The sequence below is a fragment of the Bidens hawaiensis genome, unplaced genomic scaffold (assembly GCF_021521415.1).
Source record: "Bidens hawaiensis isolate Kalapana, Puna unplaced genomic scaffold, B.hawaiensis_p1.1 tig00011511_1, whole genome shotgun sequence".
NCBI classification, from domain to species: Eukaryota; Viridiplantae; Streptophyta; class Magnoliopsida; order Asterales; family Asteraceae; genus Bidens; species Bidens hawaiensis.
The window spans coordinates 505,180-526,904 of record NW_027491902.1 but is presented as its reverse complement, the minus strand read 5'-3'; the positions used below and the strand labels follow the sequence as shown (position 1 = coordinate 526,904).

Here is a 21,725-nt window from a genome sequence, read left to right as displayed (position 1 = left end):
CCTCAACCTTAAGGGGAGTTTGCGTATGACAGATTGCCTATAAATGTGGTCCGATCCAGCTTGTGTTGATTTGGTTCTTTTGCTTTTTGAATCTTGTGTGATTTGTAGTTTTTGGTTTTGAATATTTGTTTGTAAGTTGAACTGCATTGATTGATATAGATCTAAATTGAAGATTAGAAATGCCGGCAAATTGATGCTTACAAATGCATTGAACTCCCGGCCAACTTGAATGGTTAATCTAGATGGTTGAAAAACAACACCTTTCATTTACGTTGGTGTAGTCTTTATTAAACCTAGCATTACTTTTACAGTTTTACCCGTCGCAACTAGGAGTGCAGACGATCCAAGCTACTCGGCTAGCAAAAAGCTCGATTCGAGCCGAGCATAAACAAGCTCGAGCCTAAAAATAAAACGAGCCTGAGCTTGGCTTATTGAGCTCGGGCTTGGCTCCACTCGTTTACACCCCTAGTGGCAACTATAAGTTTTGAGAGATGCTTGACTACAATGAAGTAGATTTGCCTAATTGGATTGGTGATGCGAATTGTAGGATTATTGTATTTATATTATGAATTTATAATGACAATTGACGTTTTTTTATTATTTATTGGAAATTTAATTTCGTTTATCTTTTTATCATCTGACCTGATCCAACCTGTACCGACAAAAATGTAATATTTAACAACCCAAAAATTTCCAGCCCTCATATAGTTAGCGTTAGTATATAATATGGATATTTGACTGGTCATTTCAGGTTATAATTGCAAATGGGGTCTACACCAGTAGAGTATATGATAGAGGCTTCATCGGGGGCACATTTTTCTGGATTTCACATAGATGCGATACAAGCACCGGCAACAGCTTCCGTGGATGAAAACGTGCATAAGCAGCCTTTTATCATTGGTATGTATTGCAGCATATAAACGCACTTGATTACTTGTATAACAAGAATGTTATGTTATTAAATTGCAACGTATAGTAACTTCAAGTCATTGGTATCATGGTATGTGATGTTTTTCGTTGAGCAGGGGTTGCTGGAGGCGCAGCATCGGGAAAAACAACAGTATGTGATATGATTATCGAGCAGCTTCACGATCAGCGTGTTGTACTTGTGAACCAGGTATTGTTTTCTTTGCTAAAATAAAAATATGATTAGAATAAATGTATAGAATATGTGAAAGGTTTGTATATTGATCGCACAATATATGTTTATCTAAGATTCCAAGTGATAGGTATTTATGAGTGTGTTTGCAGGATTCCTTCTATTATAGTTTGACTCCTGAAGAACTTACAAGGGTTCATGAGTACAACTTTGATCATCCTGGCAAGTCTTCTTACTTTAACTGCCTATTTTCCATAGTAATTTTATAAAGTAAAAAAAAATAAGGGGAGGGTTCAATGGGGAACTCCAAAAATCTTGTTACTTTAACTGCCTATTTTTCATAGTAATTTTATAAAGTAAAAAAAAAAAATAGGATAAGGGGAGGGTTCAATAGGGAACCGGGGAACCATGCCTTTTACATGTAAAAAAAATAATATAAAGCTCGATTTCACATGTAAGAAATTTGTTTTTGCATAAACTGTTTTGGAGCTTTTGCTTATAAATGCATGTAGAAGACATTCCAATAAAAAAATTTAATTTTCTAAAAAATATAAAATATATTTTTTAACCTTTTTTTAGCTGTTTTAAAATTTTTTTTTTTTTTGTGAAAACGGCTTCTACATGTGTTTGTATGTAAAATCTCTAAAAAGATTATGTAAAGATGTGTTTTTTACATGTAAAAATGAATTTTTTAATTATTTTTTTACATGTAAGAGAAATGGCTCCCTAGTTCCCCACTTTTTTGTGGTTCCCATTTGAACCTGTGACAAAAGGATAATTTATATTTTTTTACCTTTTCAGATGCTTTTGATAATGATAAGTTATTATTAGCTGTGGAGATGTTGAAGCATGGAAAATCAGTGGATATTCCGAAATATGACTTCAGGACTTACAAGAACAGCATATCTCGGAAGGTAATATTTATAACATAGGCTGGAAATGCCAACATTTATAATTAAAAAACAAATTATAGCATTTGATGTTTTGTAGTAAAATTTCAATTGTAAAATTAAAATTATGAATATTTGGCAGGTGAATCCTTCAGATGTCATAATTTTGGAAGGCATACTCATTTTCCATGATCCTCGTGTCCGGGAACTGATGAACATGAAGATCTTTGTTGACACAGGTTCTACACACTCCTTACACATTATCTCAAATCATTAATATTTTCATTTATTTTACTCATCTTTCAGTGCAGATGCTGACGTGCGCCTCGCAAGGAGAATAAGGCGTGACACAGGCGAAAAGGAGCGGGATATTGGTATGGTACTTGATCAGGTTAGTTTGTAATTCTTTCCTTGATTAAATATGACATAATTATGTTAAAAGATTCTTTAATTGTACTATTCTGTAATACATATACGCAGTATTCAAAGTTTGTGAAGCCTGCTTTTGATGACTTCATACTTCCAACAAAAAAATACGCTGACATCATCATACCTCGCGGAGGAGACAATCATGTTGCCATTGACTTAATTGTCCAACATATTCGGACAAAGCTTGGTCAACATGAACTTTGTAAAATATATCCTAATTTATATGTTATTCATTCAACTTTTCAGGTACCACTTTTAATTCTCATATTTCTTTTGTTTTTTCGTTTTCTTATTGTTGGTTGTTTTTATGCAGATACGTGGCATGCATACACTTATACGTGATGCTCAAACAACAAAGCATGATTTTGTATTTTATGCAGACCGATTAATCCGGCTGGTGAGTTCTTGTTTCCGTGACCTGTTTGATTATGTTTCATGTTGATGTTTGCATTATTATGATTTGGTCTGATTAGGTTGTGGAACATGGTTTGGGACATCTACCATTTACAGAAAAGCAGGTGGTAACTCCAACCGGTAAGCTTGTGCACTAATTTATTTCTTCATGCAACTTCATCTATTATTATTAGTATATGTGACTACAGAAAGTATTTTTTAGTTCAGTTTGCATCATGCGAGTACTAAACGTTTGTCTTCATGATATTTTTGGGTCTGTGAAAATGCAGGGTTGGTATACACAGGAGTAGATTTTTGTAAGAGATTATGTGGTGTTTCTGTTATCAGGAGGTATTATGTTTTTATGATATATGTGTATTTTTTTATTTTGGTGATGCATATATACACACAAAATAGATTTCGCTAAAGTGATAGGGAGCAATTTGGGCCTTTGATCAAACTAGTATAATGGTCAAGACTGACGAGGTGGCAATTTCGTAATTAGTTGGAGGTTAGCAAGGGATGGAAGGGTAAAGAGAGAATTTACCCCTTGTGCTGACTTTTTCATCAAATGCTAGTGTGATCAATATTTTTAACCAAATAACTTTTATATACTTCATTACTTTAAAAAAAATTAACCATAAAATAAAGAATTTTATTATATTTACAGGTATAATATTGTTATTTATAATATTTTTAAAAAGAATTTTTTTTTAAATGGTGTAAAGAACTGTGCGATAAAACTGTGCGGCTATCTTGTTTTACATGGTTTGTGCGCCATGTTTCAGATAGCATTTTTATTATGAAAACATGTTGCGGTTATATCCTTTTTCAAGGTATTGCTAAGTGTGCCTGAACATAAATAAATGAACGCAAGTACACTCACACAGAAAACCCACGTGCGAGCATATGGTGCATCATTGCTTCCTACGCTTCTTAGGCGAAATGCGCTTTGTACCAAAAACTGTCCTCTGTATGCATATAATATATTGGCTTTTTTTGTTTGGTAGAAATCGTGACTTTTTGTTTAATCTTTTGCAGTGGTGAGAGTATGGAAAATGCATTACGGGCATGTTGTAAGGGTATTAAGATTGGAAAGATTCTTATCCATAGAGAAGGCGATAATGGCCAACAGGTTTGTGCCTTATATTATTTATTATTCACCTAAATTAAACGCTTTAAAACATGATTGTACCTTTATGCAGTTAATATACGAAAAATTGCCACAAGACATATCCGACAGGCATGTTTTACTGTTGGATCCTATACTAGGAACAGGTTCGTTTCACATTCCTCAAAAAATCGCTTTTTTTTAATAATACGCGTTTGTGCTGACAATGCAAGTAATTTGTTCAGGTAATTCAGCTGTTCAGGCTATTGCCTTGCTTTTAAAAAAAGGTGTTCCTGAGGGCAATATCATATTCTTGAATCTAATCTCTGTAAGTCGAGAACCGGTTTTTGAAAGTCAACCTTTTGAACAAATAAGTCAACTATTTATGAAAATAACTGTGGAGTTTACAGGCACCACAAGGAGTGCATGTAGTGTGCAGACGGTTCCCGAGAATAAAGATTGTGACATCGGAGATAGAAATGGGGCTGAATCAAGAGTTTCGTGTGCTTCCCGGGATGGGTGAGTTTGGAGACCGGTATTTTGGGACAGACGATGAGTGAAACGTGGGACCGGGTGGTTGTTTGTGAAATTGTGTTTCGGTTTTGATGAGACTTGTTACCTTTGTGGAGTTTGGTTATATGGTACTTTAACAGCTATATGATATGTTATAATGTATTTGACAATCATTTATAGTAAAGAGTACCAGAATATATACAGAGGTATAAAACAATTGCACGTAATTATAAAAAACAAGAAACAAATACTGTAGTGAGGGTTTAACCGGGCTGGGCCGGTCTGATCCGTTTTCAATTATTTAAATTCGGATATTTGGTTTTCGATTTGAATCGGAACCCGTAACGTGTCACTCTGTAGAAAGCTCGAGCTACCTGGTTGCTTGTCTAGCCGGCTCATTAATATATATATATATATATATATATATATATATATATATATTTTATAGTTTTATGTATTCTAAATTATTCATTTTTAAAAAATATTAAATGTTTTATTTTTGTTTTTTCTTCAAAATATTTTTTTGTTATATATCAAAATTTGGGGCTAACCAAGCCACGAGTTGTCAAATCGAGCTGGTTTGGCTTGTTTACAGATGAGTTTTCTTTAAGTGAGCTGCGAACCAGTAATCCTTTGTAACATAATAATAATAATAATCCCATGTGAAGGCAAGGAAAACAAATTAAACTTAGAGCAAACGAGACAGAACCTGGAGTTTCTCGGTTATAAACTAGGGGGCATAATTACTTGGTCTATGTATACATGTCTATGCAACCTTTTATGATATACAATCTTTACCTGTGCTATTTCATGCATGCCTCGACCGAAAACCATTGGTCTGCCGTTAAACGAGTTCTATGTTATCTTATGCCACTGTTGACCGTGGTTTGCTCATCTGACATGATTCCCGGATCAACATTGGCATGGCTTCTTCGTCCTCTCTGTTTGCCTTTTCTCCTATGTTGTTGAGCTGGCGATCCAAATGATCGTCAGTCCGCAGGTGGATTTACCATCTATTTGGGTTCAAGCTTACCACACGCTCTTCTACCGAGTCTGAATACGAAACTCTTTGCCAACATAGTGACTGAACTTGGTTGGAAGCTCTTCTTCGTGAACTTAGTTATTGAAACTTCAGCTCCTACCCTATGGTGTGATAATCCATCTTTCGGCTAAACGTCTATCTTTCATGCACAAACAAAGCATGTGTAGTTGATTTTCATTCTGTTAGTTGCCTAGGAATATCTTCTTGTTTATATCACAAAGCCATTGCGAAGCCTAGGTTTCGTTCTTCTGTTATTCACCATTGAAGAAACACTAACCGAACCCTGGGCAGATTACTGGTAACCTGGGGGTTGGAGAGATGTTTCCCACGAGGGGTTAGACCCTTGGAAGATGGTTCTTCTGATAACCTGCAAAACAGACACCGTGAGCTCGTCACTGAGAAGGGGGGGGGGTTCCTCCTTGTGACCACCCTCCGGCGTGAGAATCAGACTAGATTGCTCTTTAAATATAAAAGTATATTAAGAGATTGCTAGAGCAGATATCAGGTATATATGATGATAATGTAATAAGATATCATAAGATGAGATGGTCATACCATTTGGGGTATTTATAGCCGAAGGTAGGTTTCCAAGGGGTTTAGCCGGCCCAACACGCTACCAACTGTAACCTATGCACGTGCCCTGCCTGTGAGTGGTGGATAGGTAGCGGCTGACACAGAGCAGGCGTGTCGTGCACTCTTCCTCTTCTGCCAACTACAGGCTAGGCACGTGGTATGGCAGGAGTTGGTGGGTAGGCGGCGGCTATTGGTCACAGTGCTGTGGCGTGCTGTCTGCCATGCTGCTGTCAGTGAGCTGTCGCATTCTTGGTCAGATCTTTTGTCTGTACCTCGTCAGGTATCACACAAAAGATCCTCCATACGGACTGGCTCATTTAGGCGGGAGTTTTCCCCCTCCCGCCTTTGTGCGGGATTGCTCCCGGCTTGGCTCATTCCTTCAGGTGACACTGAACGATTGAGAGCTAAGTGCCTTGTGCGTGTAGCCATGCTGCGCGGGTGGCCTTCCCTAATGGCTTGTATCCGAGGCTGCGGGGACAGGCGGAGTCCTTCACCATTGGGAGGCATTTCCTGCGGGACCAGCTTGCGTACTGCGCGTAAGGACGTCACGTCTCTGAGCATGGTTGGTCCTGCGGATCCAGTTGGTCTCTGCGCAGACGTCCCTGTTTAAGGTGAGTCTTGCGGGTCTAACTGGGCTCTGCTGGGACCTACCTCTTCAAGTCCCCCCAGTCCAATGTTCTTCTCATGAGTGTTTAATGAAGTGAGGTGAACTTTTGGACTTGAGCAAAGGGTTTTGAAAAGGGTTTTGTAAGGTTTTCCATGGGGATTCTTTCCGCGGAAGTCCTTGTCACTTGCAGAAATGCCCGAGTTTCCTGCTTGGTCTTTGGGTATGATGCGGGTAGGTCTGTAACCTCCTCGCAAGTCAGGAGCATTGAGTCCCAGTTGTATGTATTTTCCATGAGGTTTTGGTAGTTTTGAACATAGTGATCAATTATGTTAAGACCACCAATTCCATCCTGGAGCTTCAAACAACGTAGTTCTCGATGTTCCCGCTATGCGGGGATGCTATTTCCGTTTCCGCAAGCATTGCCCAGAAGATCCTTCTTGGTTTCAATTCCCAGCGGAGCGCTAGGTATGTGAAGGGTTTTGCCTTAACACTGTACCTGCGCTCGTCTTACGGTTACTTTACTCTCAAGGTATTCCTGGCGTCAATTCCCTGCGGGTGCTAGGTATGTGAAGGGTTTTGCCTTTACACTGTACCCGCACCTGTCTTATAGTTACTTGGTTGCCGAGGTACTTGGCTTCAATTCCCTGCGGGTGCTAGGTATGTGAAGGGTTTTGCCTTAACACTGTACCCGTATCCGTCTTATGGTTACTTGTTCGCCAAGGTTTTCTTGGCTTCAATTCCCTGCGGGTGCTAGGTATGTGAAGGGTTTTGCCTTTACACTGTACCCGCATCCGTCTTATGGTTACTTGTTTGCCAAGGTTTTTTTGGCTTCAATTCCCTGCGGGTGCTAGGTATGTGAAGGGTTTTGCCTTAACACTGTACCCGCATCCGTCTTATGGTTACTTGTTCGCCAAGGTAAGGGGGTATTTTCCCGCTTCTTTTTAAATTTTGAATTTTGAAATTCGAAAGGTTGGTGAAAAGATAAGTCCAAACCTTTGAAACGTCGTGCGACGGTTTCTTCTGACTGTGTCAGGACGTGCAGGAAGTTATGGTGACGTGACAGAACATGGTCATTCCAGTCGCTTTTTCAGGCGCGTGGGAGCGATTTTTCGGGCGCGTGGCCGCGAATTTACTGGCACACGTCCTTTCAACAGCTGTTGCCAGCTTGCTTTTTGCCACGTGTCATAGTTTCATTGCACATTTGATTTCTCTCTCCTCCGCATTAAATTCACCGCATTAATTGCGATTACTATATAAAGGGGGAGAGGGTTATTTGCAATTCACACTTTCCACTTTCATCTCTTCTTTTCAAGTAATTTCCGGCGAATTTTTCTGTTCAGTAAAGCTTTACCCTGAAATCTCTTTTCGTCTTTCTTCCACCATGTCTTCTCATGATGCTGATGACCAGAAGACTGCTGGCGAATGCCAGTGCTCTCTTCCCGTCGATCTGTACCAGTATATCATCAGGAAGTTCATGCTCGAGTCTCTCGAGCCTGAGTTTCCTGAACCCCACCATACTGTGTACGATGCCCCTAGTGGCAAGATCGGGGTTTATGCTGCATTCTTTGTCTACGGGAACCTTAGGTTTCCGTTGACAAAGTTTGTGTACCGTGTCCTAGAGAGGCACGGTGTGCACCTGACAGAGGTGCACCCCATGGCCATTGCCAAGGTCCGGCACTTTGAGTGGGTGTGCCGGATACTGGGCCTTGAGCCCCTCGTTGATCGCCTGATGACCTTCTATACATGGAGGTGCATCCAAGGGTGGTACACTCTTACAACCCGTATCAAGGGTTTAAAGATCTGTACCACCGAGCGGAGTCTTCGCTCATGGAGAAGAGAGTTCTTCTTCATATCCGCTCGCGCCATCCCCATCGCCATGAAGTTCAAGAATGGCCAGGCGCTTCCGAACCTTCCCGCCCTCAACTACGAGGAGGCGGAATGGTTCTCGAAGATTTCCCGGGTCCAGTCCCCGGTTTTCCGTTTTCCGGAGTCGGCGATGGTGATGTTGGGGATGAGCCGGGTGTGGAAGGCGGCGAATGCGGATAAGGTTCCGATCGTCCTTGAATATGGTTCGAACTCTGTCCCTTATGGTACGTCTTGTTTCATTTTGCTGACTTCGATTTTTACTAACTTTCTTGTTGATTTCAGAGGGGAACGATCTTCAGTCGCTCCTGAACCCGCGGGAGGAAGATGGTCCCGCGCGGATGGGTACTCGTGCTCTGGACGAGAACGAGTTGCCCATCTTAGAGCAGACCGCGGGTCGGTTCGTGGAGGTTTACCCGCCAGGCCAAGAGATCCTGAGCCACCGACGGCCAGGTGAGCCTATCTTCTACCCTGAACCTCTCAATGCTGTGCCTGCTGCTGGAGTTCATGACATTTCTTCTTCTGAGGAATCCGCAGAAGGTCCTCTACTGGTGCGGAAGAAAAAGGCTGCCGTCGGGAAGGGCAAGGAGAAGGTGGCCTCTACGGCCGACCCGGTAATCCTATCTGACTCGGAGTCAGATAATGCAGAGGTGGCGGGGAAGCCCGGTGCTGAGGAGACCACCGCTCCGGAGGCTGCAGGTGTTACCTCCGGGGAGGCAGCGACGACGACGGTTACCGGTGTCAAGAGGCCGACTCCATCGGGTTCGCCCCCGCTCGTCCGTGCGTTCAAGCTCAAGAAACCCCGTGAGTACCCCCATAATTCTTGTCTAGATTTGTTGTTTCAAATAAATTTTTCTAACACTTTTGCTTGTGCAGGTGTGGATGTTGACGCATTCCAGGGTGGAGTTGGAGCAAGTATTCCCCCGCCAATGACGGTAGGCTCGGTCAGCCTTCCCGAGGCGTCGACCCAGGCGTCTACGCCTGCTTCCGCTGGTTCCAGCCTTCCTGAGGCTGTTCCCGCTGAGAAGGTGTCTCCGCCGGCCGTGAGTGCAATTTTTACAGCATCTTTCACGGAGCCGGCGGTTACTGTTGCTGAGAAGGTGGCGCCAAACATGGCTACCACAGCGGCTGCCACTATACCTGCGCCACCGCCACCGACGGCCGGACCATCAGGTATGCGCCAGGCTTCCCGCCGATCTATGCCACCTTCCCGTCTGCCTGACCTGTTGGATGGATTTCCTTTAGGTTCAGGTGATGGGTTTGGCGGCTATCGGCCTGTTATTGACCCTACAGGTACGTAGGGTTCTTTTTCCCTTATATATTTTTATCATCTTTTCCTAACTGCCTTTGTTTCTTTTGCAGTGTCGGATTCCAATGAAGTGTATGTTCCAAGATGGAACATACGCCGAGGAACAACCCTTCGCACCCCTGTGGAGTGCGTGGACTGGGCTCGCCACGCTGCTCCTCATGGTGCGTTGGGGGAAGCCATGGCTAGCTACCAAGAGGGTAGGCTAACCAATGAGCTTCGGGTTCTCCAGGCCCGAACGCAGCCCCGCGTCGAGCTGCTTTGTCGTGAAAACGACAAGTTAAAAGCAGCTCGCGCCAAAGATATATCTGAAGCGCGGGCTCTTCGGGAGGAGAACCGGCAGTTGGCCGCTGCCGCAGCCGAGAAGGAGAAGGCATTCAAGGCCCTCGAGGTTGAAGTCCAGGCGCGACTCGAGGCCCGCTCCAAGGCTGCCCAAGCTGTGAATGAACAGCTTCGGCTGGCTAAGGAGGCTGCGCGAAACTCAACTGAGAGGGCTGCCAAGGCTGAAGCTGTTGCTGAGCCGCTTCGCGAAGAGAATGAGCAGCTTAAATGCAAATTAAAGGCTCTTCAGCATGCTCATGACGCCTTGGCAATGGAAGATGCCAAGAAGCTGCAGGACATCCTTGACCAGAGGGGGGTGCTTGACCGCACTGAAAGGAAACTCAAAAGCGTCGAAGAGGCTGCCGCCAAGGAAGTTCAACTTGCCAACCTTGATAAAAACGGAGCCGAACGTGCTTACAAAGAAAGTCAAGCTACCCTCCAATGGCTGCTTCGAGAAGCGTTGCCTCAGGTATCTTTATCTTTTTCTTTACGCTTTCCGCTCGTAATTAGAGAATGTTCTAACTTGTATTCTTTTGTAGGTTGCGCGTCGGGTCCTTTCAGAGACCTCTTATGACGATGCGATGAGCGCAGCCCTCAACGCTTCTCATGAGGATGGGGAGAAGACTGGCTTCCTGCTTGGTCTAGGGTTTGCTGAGAGAGGCTTTCCGCCCTCCAACTTCCCTTTATTCAATGTTAATACTGAAGCTGCTTATGACCAAGCTGTGAACCAGTACGCTGCCTTCCCGCATCCAGTGGTGGAGAAGGTGAATGAGGCTGCTGCTGCTGATGATGGGCTAAACATCCTTAAGGCTTTCCTTGGGCAGCCACGCTCAGACGGTGCTGGTCCAAGCGGAGGTGGCCCTGAAGCCTGATCCTGAAGATCTCTTCCCACCGCTAGGATAGACTTTGCTTTGTATAGATTTCTTTTAGGCGGGTAGTTACCCGGCCACTGTTGTAATACATCATTGAAATATTAATCTTTTTGCGTATAAGACTGTTATTTCCTTCTTTGGGTTCCTTGCTTTATAAACTTATGACTTGCATGTTTAAATTAGCAATTTTCCAAGTGTTCAGAATAAGAACCTTTGAACGTGGTTGATAGTGGGTTAAAGTTTCGCTTCCTCCTTCGTGATTGTGCGGGTAGAACCGTCACTTGCACTTGGTAGGCTGGCTAAACTTTAACTTTTATCTAACCTGCGTGCTGGTTTTTCTTACTTTTTTAGGATAAGTTAACCTTTGAACGTGGTTGATAATAGGTGTGAAGTTTTGCTTCCTCTTTCGTGATTATGCGGGTAGAACCGTCACTTGCACTTAGTAGGATGGCAGAACTTTACCCTTATCTGACCTGCGTGTAGGTTTCTCATCTTTTGAGGATAAGTTAACCTTTGAACGTGGTTGATAATAGGTGTGAAGTTTTGCTTCCTCTTTCGTGATTGTGCGGGTAGACCGGCACTTTCATTTAATGGGATGAACTCTTTCAACTGACCTGCGTGAAGGTTTGCCACGTTATTGGGTTCGTGCGGGTAAGACCGCCTTCCCACGCAACGACTTCACGTAATGTGAATGTCGTCACCAGTGTTGGATAGTTTTAACCGTTCGACGCGCGGTTGTTGACAGGTTATTATTCAGTTTCCTTAATGATTCATGCGGATAGACCGGCACTTTCATTTTTGGGTGCTGAACTTTTTCCCCTTCAACTGACCTGCGTGAAGGTTTGTCACGTTATTGGGTTCGTGCGGGTAGGACCGCCTTCCCATGCAATGACTTCACGTAATTATGCGGTGAAAACCGGCATATTAGTGTTCAGAAAAGTATAAATGTAAAATCATCAGCTTCGATATTCTTAAAGAGAATCATTTCCATTAGAAGTGGCTCTTGGCCTTCTCTTTACAAATTGGAATTGATTACATGCAAACTGTGTAATTGAACTCCCTTCCATGTTGGGATGGGAGTGCCATCGAGCCGATACGCACCTGGTTCGGGATCTCGTTCTTTACGCAGCATGTAGTCTCGATTTTGAAGCTGAAATTGGTTCGTGTTTTCCCCAGCTGGGGTTCTATACGCACTCGCCTGCCTAGCTTTTATTTCGCCACGAGGTGCGCGAGCGTCCCATCTCTGACGAATGTTTCGACCATGTCTTTTACGTCTATGCATTCTTCGGTGTTGTGGCCTTTTGTTCTGTGATAATCACAGTACTTGCTCCGATCAGCATCGTGACGATGTCGGATTTCTGGAGGCTTTGGCCATGGGAGCTCTTCAGTAGCAAATATGTCAGTGACGCTTTTGGTAAGTGGCGTCCATCTGGGGTTCCGGTGCGGCTTTACATTATCCCTTTCACCCAATCGGTGTTGTAAGCCGGATGAGGTGTCAAAGTTTACCCTTGACTGCCAAATGCCTTGCTTCCGTTTTTTGTTCAACCGGGCGGTGAGGACGTTGTCCTCTCTCGTCCTCTGGGTGTAAAGGTTTGTGTTCTGCGGAAGGTCTCTACCCAGTTGCTTCTCCGTTTCCGCATAGCGTTTGGCTGCTGTCATGATGCCATCCCATGTGGATGGCATTCCATCTTTACCCGTTAGGGTGCGGATAAGCTCTGGGTCTTGCGCGCCCTGGATGAAGGCTGCGCGAACAAGATCCTCGCTGATATTGCCCAAACTTAACTTCTTTGAGTTGAAGCGAGTGATGAAGTTTGGCAGAGATTCATCTTCTTCCCGTGTGCATTTGAGGATTGTCCATTGCTCCTCGGTATACTTTCGCTGCTGGCTGAAGTGTTGGCTAAACTTCTGCTGGAAGTCTGCCCAGTCGTAAATGTGGTTAACCGGTAAACGATCAAACCAAGCCCTAGCAGCCCCCACCAGCGTCATTTGGAACATGTAACACCACGTGGGTTCCGTCCAATTGCTAACGGTTGCCCCCGCTATGAACCTGTTCAAATGGTCGTCTGGATCAGATAGGCCGTCATATGTGCCTATGTTAGGCATTTGTTTAGCACTTTTCGGGGCAATTGCTTCAGCAATGTCCTTTGCAAATTTGGACGTTCCTGCATTTGTAACGTTTGGTCTGAACGTTTTAGAGAAGTCTCGTGGACTTCCATCTATGCTTTTTGGTTTGAAGGCTTGTCCAAAATGCCTTTTCGGTTGGGTTTCCGTTTCTTTACGCTTCCCTTTTGCCTTATGACGAGGGTTCGCGTCGGAGTCGGATTCCTCCGAGTCATCCTCCCAGTATTCGAATTCGTCGGCCTGTTGCACGGAACGCAAGCGTTCGTTCAACTCAGCCTGGAATTCCTTTTGTCGTGCCTCCGCCCATGCCTTGACTTCGTCGAGAGTCTGGCGGGGGAGTCTTCGTTTTTCAAACTGGGTATCGGTGGATCCCAGTAGGCGGTCATTTACTGCACTTGCCCCTGCTTTAGTAAGTGGGGTAGTGTTCGTAAAATTTACTTCACTTGCTCCGGCTTCGGTAGCCGGAGTAGTGTTTGTAAAAACTGTGTTGCCGGTATTCCCCCCAATAGCTGGGGTTGTGGTTACCGGAATTTCTCTAACCATCTTTTGTATAAAGTTTTGGAAAAACTGGAGAAAATTGTAGTTCTAGCTTTATGCACGGATGGCGCCAATGAAGAAACACTAACCGAACCCTGGGCAGATTACTGGTAACCTGGGGGTTGGAGAGATGTTTCCCACGAGGGGTTAGACCCTTGGAAGATGGTTCTTCTGATAACCTGCAAAACAGACACCGTGAGCTCGTCACTGAGAAGGGGGGGGTTCCTCCTTGTGACCACCCTCCGGCGTGAGAATCAGACTAGATTGCTCTTTAAATATAAAAGTATATTAAGAGATTGCTAGAGCAGATATCAGGTATATATGATGATAATGTAATAAGATATCATAAGATGAGATGGTCATACCATTTGGGGTATTTATAGCCGAAGGTAGGTTTCCAAGGGGTTTAGCCGGCCCAACACGCTACCAACTGTAACCTATGCACGTGCCCTGCCTGTGAGTGGTGGATAGGTAGCGGCTGACACAGAGCAGGCGTGTCGTGCACTCTTCCTCTTCTGCCAACTACAGGCTAGGCACGTGGTATGGCAGGAGTTGGTGGGTAGGCGGCGGCTATTGGTCACAGTGCTGTGGCGTGCTGTCTGCCATGCTGCTGTCAGTGAGCTGTCGCATTCTTGGTCAGATCTTTTGTCTGTACCTCGTCAGGTATCACACAAAAGATCCTCCATACGGACTGGCTCATTTAGGCGGGAGTTTTCCCCCTCCCGCCTTTGTGCGGGATTGCTCCCGGCTTGGCTCATTCCTTCAGGTGACACTGAACGATTGAGAGCTAAGTGCCTTGTGCGTGTAGCCATGCTGCGCGGGTGGCCTTCCCTAATGGCTTGTATCCGAGGCTGCGGGGACAGGCGGAGTCCTTCACCATTGGGAGGCATTTCCTGCGGGACCAGCTTGCGTACTGCGCGTAAGGACGTCACGTCTCTGAGCATGGTTGGTCCTGCGGATCCAGTTGGTCTCTGCGCAGACGTCCCTGTTTAAGGTGAGTCTTGCGGGTCTAACTGGGCTCTGCTGGGACCTACCTCTTCAACCATCTTTAACTTGTGGGTGAATATTAGACTAGTCATGTAGTTATAAACCAACAGCGAACTAGCACTGTACAATTCAGTTTTCGATTCTAATATATTTTATCACTTTTTTTTTCTATATGCGGTCTCGATCTATTTATTTTAAACATGCATGTATTTCAATTGCCACTTATTTTTTTTCTTTTAAAAAGAAAGGAACATGTAAAATATCTTGAAACGTTCCGTGTTTACAAAGGACGATGAGTCACCATGATTTGGCTAACGTCATGAAAACCTTGTTGCTTTCACTCCTTTATTAATGTATATGTGGTAAGAGAAAGGATATCTCGATGATCACTATTTACAATAAAGTCTCCTTAAATAATACAAAGTCAAGAGATAAAAGAGGAGGACCTAACCAACTAAACAGGCCGGCTCAACGAATATAGAGACCTAAATCAAAACAAGATATTGGGGCCTTTTTCATGACAATTGTTAAGAAAAAAAATTGCTTATTAAAAATTTTGAACTCATAACCTATATTTTAGTAACAACCAAGCCTACCACAGCAACAATACATTACTTTTAGTTTCCTTTACCCATTATAATATATCTACATATAATGTCTTTTTAAACTTGGGGGCCTTAATTAAGTATGGGCCTAAAGCCCTAACTTGTTTTCACTGTCCCACGAGCCACCCCTGCTGAACTACAACAAAGTGACAAACTATCCGATCCTATTTTAAGCACATGATAATTACAAATAATACAAAAATACAATTCCAATAATATAAGATATTATCGGTTAACACTCCCCCGCAGTGTGAGCAGTAGTGAATCGAAGGCACAAACTGGATCGAAAGCGGGTGAAGAGGTGCTTCGGTAGGCCCTTAGTAAAAATATCCACATATTGGTAATCGGTGGGAATGTGCAAAACACGTACATCTCCAATTCTAACTTTGTCTCAGACAAAATGGATATTGAGTTCAAAGTGTTTAGTCCTTTGGTGTTGTACCGGGTTTTCGGTTAGGTACACTGCCGATATATTATCACAATATACAATAGTGACATCCATGTCACATTGTAATAATTGTATGTTCATTTTAAATTGGGTTTGACAAAAACATGAGAATGGGCAAACTTAGTGAATTTTTCAGATTTGAATTTTAGAGGATAAACCCATGTGTATTTTGTGAAATCATCCACCAAAACCATATAATATTTATACCCTGCATGACTTAAGATAGGAGAAGTCCACAAATCACAATGTAAAATAGCAAATGGCATCAAAGTATTAGAAACTGAATCCGAAAACGGTAATCGTTTATGTTTGGACACTTGACACGAATGAAAAATAAAAGGAAATGACTGTTTATTGCAAGTAATAAATTTATTTAAACGAAGACACTCCATGACGGGTTGACCTGGGTGTCCAAGTCGGTTGTGCCATGAAAGAGACTCTCGAGCAGAAGTAAAACAAGCGGTAGCAGTGGAAGCATGATTGGTGAACGGGTAAAGTGGACCCGAACTATTGTGACGACTCAGGATCGTCCCATCCTTGTAATCCTTCCCAGAAAAACCAAACGGGTCAAACTCAATAGAAGTATAATTATCAACGTTAAATTGTCGGACAGAAACAAGGTTCTTAATAATATTGGGGTTAAACAAAACGGATTTTAGTGTATACAATTTAGATGGTGTTGGTATAGTGGCGTTACCCGATCCAATAACTGGTGTCCAAGTCGGTTGTGCCATGAAAGAGACTCTCGAGCAGAAGTAAAACAAGCGGTAGCAGTGGAAGCATGATTGGTGAACGGGTAAAGTGGACCCGAACTATTGTGACGACTCAGGATCGTCCCATCCTTGTAATCCTTCCCAGAAAAACCAAACGGGTCAAACTCAATAGAAGTATAATTATCAAGGTTAAATTGTCGGACAGAAACAAGGTTCTTAATAATATTGGGGTTAAACAAAACGGATTTTAGTGTATACAATTTAGATGGTGTTGGTATAGTGGCGTTACCCGATCCAATAACTGGTATTTTGTTGCCATTACCTACAAATAATAACGATATTGGAGAATACGAGGAAAAAAGTGTCAAGTTGATCGTAAGTCACATGTGTCACACCCCGCCTTCGGGCCTAGGCGTGTGACCCACAGTTGGTACCACTTTTGTCAATTTATCAAAGTTTGTAGCGGAAAATGTTATTTTAAAATATTTACTTTCATAACATAGGGAATTAAATACCCTTGTTTGTTATACAAAATTACTTGTTTTTTAAAAAAAAACAAGTTATATATATATATATATATATATATATATATATATATATATATATATGCCTCAATACAAAATTTGCTGAGCCACCAGCTGTAAACTATGCCTAGTGTTCTTCTATCTTCACTGGCATATCCATCACTATTCCTTACTCTTGATTACCTGAAAACAATTTCAAAATACGTCAGCTATATGCTGGTGAATACGCTGACTCAAAAATGTTTTCACAATTCGTAATGACACAACACCAATAGTGTTCAACGACTCAGTGGGTCTCAATCCCATCTCATCGGAACTAAACATACGCACAAACCACATAATCGGACTTCACTCGCCCTAGAGACAGTCATTTGTCTCATGTTCAGTATGTCTGCAGTGTGCCCACTACAGTACATATATGTAAGGATTCAGACACATGTGTATTTTAGTCTGAGTGTTTAGTACTACCTTGTATCAAAACGTTTTAGAGGATTTGAACCAACCCTCATGCAAATATTTCCATAACTCTTTTACATATGGATAACAGTCCATAGTTTCAAAGAGTAAATATCTTTTCAAAATATACAGTACATAGACGTATTCACGTCATAAAACCTTTCACACTATAAAAAGGTTTGGACGTATTCACCTTTTGTTGATTTCAAGATTTCTCACCAACAGATGTCTGATCTTTATCTCGGACCTATAGTACGAGAATAACATTCTATAAATAACTAGATCTACAATCTAGCTATAGACCTTAAGTCTATTTGCATAACTTTTACCTTGATATTCATTTTATTTTACAAAACATTTATATGCTACGTTTCTTCATCATGAAGAAACGTATATATCAAGTTTCTTCTTTCATAAGTAACATCTTTATAAAAATAAAGAGTAACGTTTCATCATAATCTTATCTTATGAAAGCCTATATTTCACTTACTTACTTGATCAAGGTATAGACTATACCCTTGACTAGGGTCTAAGCCATTAAATAATAATAAAATAATAACTTAAGCAGAATCCCTACCTTACGCGGGTATTTTGATTTGCCTAAGCCTTGTACAAATAGCACTTCTACTTAAACCGTCAGAACCTTGTTTTAAACTCGCTTAACCATTCAACAGAGCGTTAGAACTTCAATTCATGCATGTTTTACGAGAAATCGGGACCATGGAACTTCACAATGGCCGGGCACGTTCCCCAAGGTTATGTGTGTGTAAAGAAAGGTGATTTTGGAATGAGAATGCTTAAAACCCGTAGCCCCCTTTTATAGGCAAAGTTTTGGGAACCGTCGCGTAGCGCGATGGGGTTTTCCTCCTGGCCATCGCGTAGCGCGACGCCGCATTCCACCAGAGATTGCCACGTGTTAACACGTGGTTGATCCGGTTACTTAACCGGGTCATCGCGTAGCGCGATACCCCCTTCCTTCTGGACCATCACGTAGCGCGACGCCCCTTTTTCTAAACTCATGGGAAACTGCATCGCGTAGCGCGATGATCTAATCAGTATACCCGTCACGTAGCGCGATGGGTCTGGAAATCAGAATTTTTATTTTTAGTCCTTAAACTTTAGTATCTTGTTGCTTCTTGGTTTATCTTCCACAGTTCAAAAATACTAAAGCGACCCTTATGCGGCTCGCGGCGATGCGAGCGTGCGAAGTGCCAAGTGCGCCATCAAAGCGCCACAATACGCCCATCTCCCGAGTCTGAGTCCGTGTCCGTGCGCCTGCGCGTCGGGTGCTTCGCACCCTCCGCTAGGACTAGTGAGAGTGGTTAGCCCCATAAGAATATTACCATGGAAAACTCCTTCCTTATAAAGTGCTTTTATTTCTTTCCCACCTTCCATGTGGGATGGAGTTTCCTTACTTATTCCCTTAACATAATATGGTTTCTTTTCTTTATCATACTTTTTCCCATTATCTTTCTCATAATTATTTTTGGTCCTTTACCTTTATAAAATTGTCAAAATTGGACCTAAACTTTGTGGGAGTTACATCCTCCCCACATTGGAATGAATCTCGTCCTCGAGATTCGCTACCACAGATGTGGATACTTCTTTCTCATTTCCGATTCTAACTCCTAAGTAAATTCTGGTCCTCTTCGGGAGTTCCACCTTATTTTGACTAACTTTAGCTTTCGACGTTTAAGTCTCTTTACTTGGAAATCTTCAACTTGTAGAGGTTGTTCTACAAATTTTAGATTCTCATTGATTTCAACATCCTTTAAAGTCATAGCTAAAGTTTCGTCAGCTAGATATTTTCGTAAGTTAGAAACATGAAATACATCATGTATTCCTTTCATCTCTTCTGGCAGTCGCAAGCGATAAGCAACAGCACCGATTCGTTCTAACACTTCAAATGGTCCAACAAAAAGCGGACTTAGTTTTCCTTTCTTGCCGAATCGTACAACACCTTTCCATGGTGAAACATTTAATAAAACTTTATCGCCTACTTGAAATTCTAACGGTTTACGGCGAACATCAACATAATTCTTTTGCCGGTCTCTTGCCGTTTTAAGTCGTTCACGGATTTGCAATATCTTATCTGTTGTTTCTTGGACTATCTCAGGTCCAGACATTTGATTATCTCCGGTTTCAAACCAACACAATGGCGTTCTACATTTCCGTCCATACAATGCTTCAAAAGGTGCGGCTTGAATACTCGTGTGATAACTATTATTGTACGAGAATTCCATCAAAGGAAGGTGATCATCCGAACTTCCTCCTAAATCAATCACACAAGCTCGGAGCATATCTTCAAGCCTTTGAATTGTTCTCTCACTCTGCCCATCAGTTTGAGGATGATAAGCAGTGCTAAAATTCAGTTGAGTTCCTAACGCTTGTTGGAAACTTTTCCAAAAATGTGAAGTAAATCTACTATCCCGATCAGATATGATAGATAATGGTACACCATGTAATGATACTATGTTGTTTACGTATATTTGTGCCAATCTATCCATAGAGTAAGATTCATTGATAGGTATGAAATGAGCAGACTTGGTTAACCTATCAATTATGACCCAAATAGCATTATGCTGACGAGTAGTCTTAGGGAGTTTTGTAATAAAATCCATTGTTATCATCTCCCATTTCCATACAGGTAATTCAGGTTGTTGTAGCAACCCTGAAGGTTTCTGATGCTCAGCCTTAACTTGCAAACATGTTAAACATTTGGCTACAAACAGAGCAATATCCTTTTTCATCCCGTTCCACCAGTAGTTTGGTTTAAGATTTTGATACATTTTATCACTACCGGGATGCATCATATACTTTGATCGATGAGCTTCACTCATAATCCTTTCACGTAAATCCTCAATCTTTGGTACCCAAATTCTGTTTCCAAGTCTGAGTATGTCATCATCTCCTTTAACTAAAGAGTCGATTGTACCATTACGCTTTTCTTCGGAGATTTTATTTTCTTCTATTGCTTTCTTTTGAGCCTCCTTGGTTTGTGCAATTAAATCTATTTGTAGTTTCAGTCTTAAGGCTCTAACTCTCTTGGATTTTTCATGTTCTTTGCGACTCAATGCATCAACTACTACATTTGCTTTTCCTTCATGATAGATGATTTCACAATCATAATCATTTAGGGTTTCCATCCATCTTCTTTGACGCATGTTAAGTTCCTTTTGATCAAAGATGTGTTTTAAACTTTTATGATCAGTGTACACGATAAACTTTACTCCATATAGATAGTGTCTCCATAACTTTAAGGCGAATATTGAGCTTGTTCCTGGATTGGCTGCCCCTATTGTTAGTTGGCCTACGTTGGGAATTTGGAGGTCCACGGTTACTGTTTTCTTTTGGCACAGGAGCGACAAACGGATGTTCTCCAATGGCAGCAGCTACAAAAGGTGTTGGAACGTTTGTTTCCCAAGCATGTTGTCGTTGCATTTCAAGTTGCAACATACTACAAGCATTTTCCCAAGACGGGAGGGTTTGATTAAGGAACGAGGCCACCGTGTCATATTCTTGTGGAAGACCGCGAACAAGTTGGAGAACCCGTCTTTGTTCACTAACCGGTGAGTCAACATCAGCAAGTTGATCTGCCAATTCCTTAAGGCGCTAGCAGTAGGCTTCAAGTGAGGTCATAGCTTTGAGGGATAGGTTGGTGAACTCGTGTTCTAGGGCGGCGGCTCGTGATCCCTTGTTGTTTAGGAAGATACCTTTGACACGATTCCATGCCGCGAGGGAAGTGGACTCGCTCTCAAGGACCCGAACAAGGAGATCATTCGAAAGTGTCCCGTAGATCCATTGAAGGACCATCACATCAATCTTCATCCAGGAGGGGTAATCTGCGTGTGTCTTGTCGGGGGCTGGCGTACCATCGATGTGATGTAGAACATCGTACCCTCTAGCATGGAGTTGAAAGAGTTTCAGCCAGGAGGAGTAAGAAACCTTCACTCCATCAAGAACACGGACCTTGTTTTGGATGTTAGTAATGGTGTAAACGGGGTGTAAAACTTGGGTTTTGGATCATATTTGTCTCCCATGTTCGAGAACAGGGAAGGAAAAAGGATGGTTGCTGGAAAAAAATTAAATTCCGGCCGGTGTGAATGATACCATGTGAGAGAAAGGATATCTCGATGATCTCTATTTACAATAAAGTCTCCTTCAATAATACAAAATCAAGAGATAAAAGAGGAGGACCTAACCAATTACAACAAACTATTCGATCTTATTTTAAGCACATGATAATTACAAATAATATAAAAATACAATTCCAATAATATAAGATATTATCGGTTAACATATGTGTTGTGTGACT

At 42.3% G+C, this 21,725-nt stretch overlaps 1 protein-coding gene across 1 annotated transcript; it reads left to right on the top strand.

Annotated features, from left to right (window-relative positions):
• The first annotated feature begins 678 nt into the window (after positions 1-678).
• Positions 679-4,522, top strand: LOC143538229 (uridine kinase-like protein 4). Its single transcript, XM_077031833.1, has 14 exons — positions 679-900; positions 1,026-1,117; positions 1,252-1,321; positions 1,901-2,013; positions 2,132-2,228; positions 2,301-2,380; positions 2,470-2,664; positions 2,732-2,815; positions 2,892-2,952; positions 3,102-3,162; positions 3,853-3,946; positions 4,017-4,089; positions 4,168-4,250; positions 4,333-4,522. Exons 1-14 carry the CDS (start codon positions 765-767, stop codon positions 4,480-4,482), a joined length of 1,389 nt encoding a protein of 462 aa, XP_076887948.1. The 5' UTR covers positions 679-764; the 3' UTR covers positions 4,483-4,522.
• The last annotated feature ends 17,203 nt before the right edge of the window (positions 4,523-21,725 follow it).

Bases quoted from the DNA above. Each gene is read 5' to 3' on its own strand.
- LOC143538229 (XM_077031833.1), top strand. From the start codon at position 765: ATGGGGTCTACACCAGTAGAGTATATGATAGAGGCTTCATCGGGGGCA. The intron at 2,381-2,469 runs GTTAGTTTGTAA...ACATATACGCAG, and splicing joins TTGGTATGGTACTTGATCAG to TATTCAAAGTTTGTGAAGCC. The intron at 3,947-4,016 runs GTTTGTGCCTTA...ACCTTTATGCAG, and splicing joins AAGGCGATAATGGCCAACAG to TTAATATACGAAAAATTGCC.